The sequence below is a fragment of the Chelonoidis abingdonii genome, unplaced genomic scaffold (assembly GCF_003597395.2).
Source record: "Chelonoidis abingdonii isolate Lonesome George unplaced genomic scaffold, CheloAbing_2.0 scaffold1781, whole genome shotgun sequence".
In the NCBI taxonomy this organism is placed as follows: domain Eukaryota; kingdom Metazoa; phylum Chordata; order Testudines; family Testudinidae; genus Chelonoidis; species Chelonoidis abingdonii.
The window spans coordinates 1-1,593 of NW_027426042.1; the positions used below are offsets into that span (position 1 = coordinate 1).

Sequence of the window (1,593 nt, forward strand, 5' to 3'; positions counted from 1 at the left end):
ATCCAAACACGACGCGTGGTAATTTTTCCACAACACTGCTAACTTGCCTGGCCAGGCTGCATATGCTCCACCCCTGGTTTTTGTATGAGTTCCTGCATTGCTCTGTGTCACTGGCGCAGTAATAGGTGGCGGTGTCCGCAGCTGTCAGCGAGCCCAGCTGCAGGGAAAGCGTGTTTCTAGCTGTGTCTCTGGAGAAGCTCAGGTGGCTCTGGAGAGACAGGGTGTAGCCTGTGCCCCTGGTAGTGGCTATATACCAGAGCCACTCCAAGCCTTTGCCAGGAGGCTGCCGGACCCAGTGCCAGCCTATGATAATGATGGAGAACCTGGAGACAGCACAGGCCAGAGTGAAGGAGTTGGAGGATTTCACAACTCCTGGGCCAGCCTGGACCAGCTGTGCTGCACCTGGGACAGAACAGCTGGGAAAAGGAGTTAAGGCCTCGATTCTGCTTCTAAGGGCTCCAGCCTATCTCCCAAATCTCCTCTGGACACTCACACAGGTCAGCGGCCAGTGACAGCATGAGGACAAGCAAAGATTTCATGTTGGTCTTCAGGTGAAACGCAAACCAATGAAGATGCAGGTCCGGCCCTGAGCAGGCGGGTCCCAGTGGGAACCCAGGAGCTGCTCTTTAAAGAGGGAACAGGGGTCTGAGATTTGCATAAAACACCCCAACCTCTCCCATCCCTCTTGAAAAGGAGCTGGAATAAGGAGCGATCTCCAGTGCCCATTGGCCAGTCTCCCCCCGTTAGCTGTGCAGGGGATGAGCAGAACATTAGCGAACGCCTCCTAATCACTGCCCTGGTTCCCTCTGTCTGGGCTCTGAGACTGGTGCCCATCACCGTGGTATCTTGGCACTATGTGTTTGCGAGTATAAGTTGGGGTTTGTTTGAGCTCCAATCAAGGTGATGACAGAAGGTTTGTTTGGGCAAGATGACAGAAGGTTTGTTTGCCTCCTCTGCTCACATTTAAAGTCCCTTTAACCCCCACCAGGAAACCTGGAAATGAGCAAACAGGACACAAGGGAATTGTGAGCATTTCCCTCCCACCACAGGGACTGGCATGTGGGTATTTCCGAGTGGGGATAAACCTCCTGGGAGGCTGGAGCGCAGTGTAGGGGATGGGAGAGTCAGCACACACATGGAGGAGAGGTCCATCAGTGGCTATTAGCCAGGCTGGTCAGGGATGGTGTCCCTAGCCTCTGTTTGCCAGAAGCTGGGACTGGGCTACAGGGGATGGGTCACTTGGTGATTCCCTGTTCTGTTCTGTTCATTCCCTCTGGGGCACCTGGCATTGGCCACTGTCAGAAGACAGGACACTTGGCTAGATGGACCTTTGGTCTGACTCAGTCTGGCCCTTCTTATGTAGAGTGACCAGATCGCAAGAGTGAAATATCAGGACACACTGGTCAAGCTGGGGGTGTGTGTTGGGGACAGACAGACACAGGTGCACAGCCCCATCTGGAGCCAGAGGCACCCTGGTCTGCCTGGCCCTGTGCTACCAGCATGTCCCTTCCTGTTGGGGGTGGGCCCAGGCTGCACCACAGCTCCCCTGCCCAGCGCCCCCTGGAGCCACAATGCCCAGAGCCCCCTACAACC

The 1,593-nt window shown here is 55.5% G+C and overlaps 1 gene segment (V, D, J or C); it reads right to left on the minus strand.

The window, feature by feature from the left end:
* Positions 1 to 111: 111 nt before the first annotated feature.
* On the minus strand, positions 112 to 539 carry LOC116839511 (immunoglobulin heavy variable 4-59-like; the record flags this gene model as incomplete). The annotated part of the segment is given in 2 exon segments: positions 112 to 402; positions 494 to 539. Coding segments are annotated over 2 exon segments (337 nt in total), but the record flags the coding sequence as incomplete, so codon positions are not given.
* Positions 540 to 1,593: the final 1,054 nt, after the last annotated feature.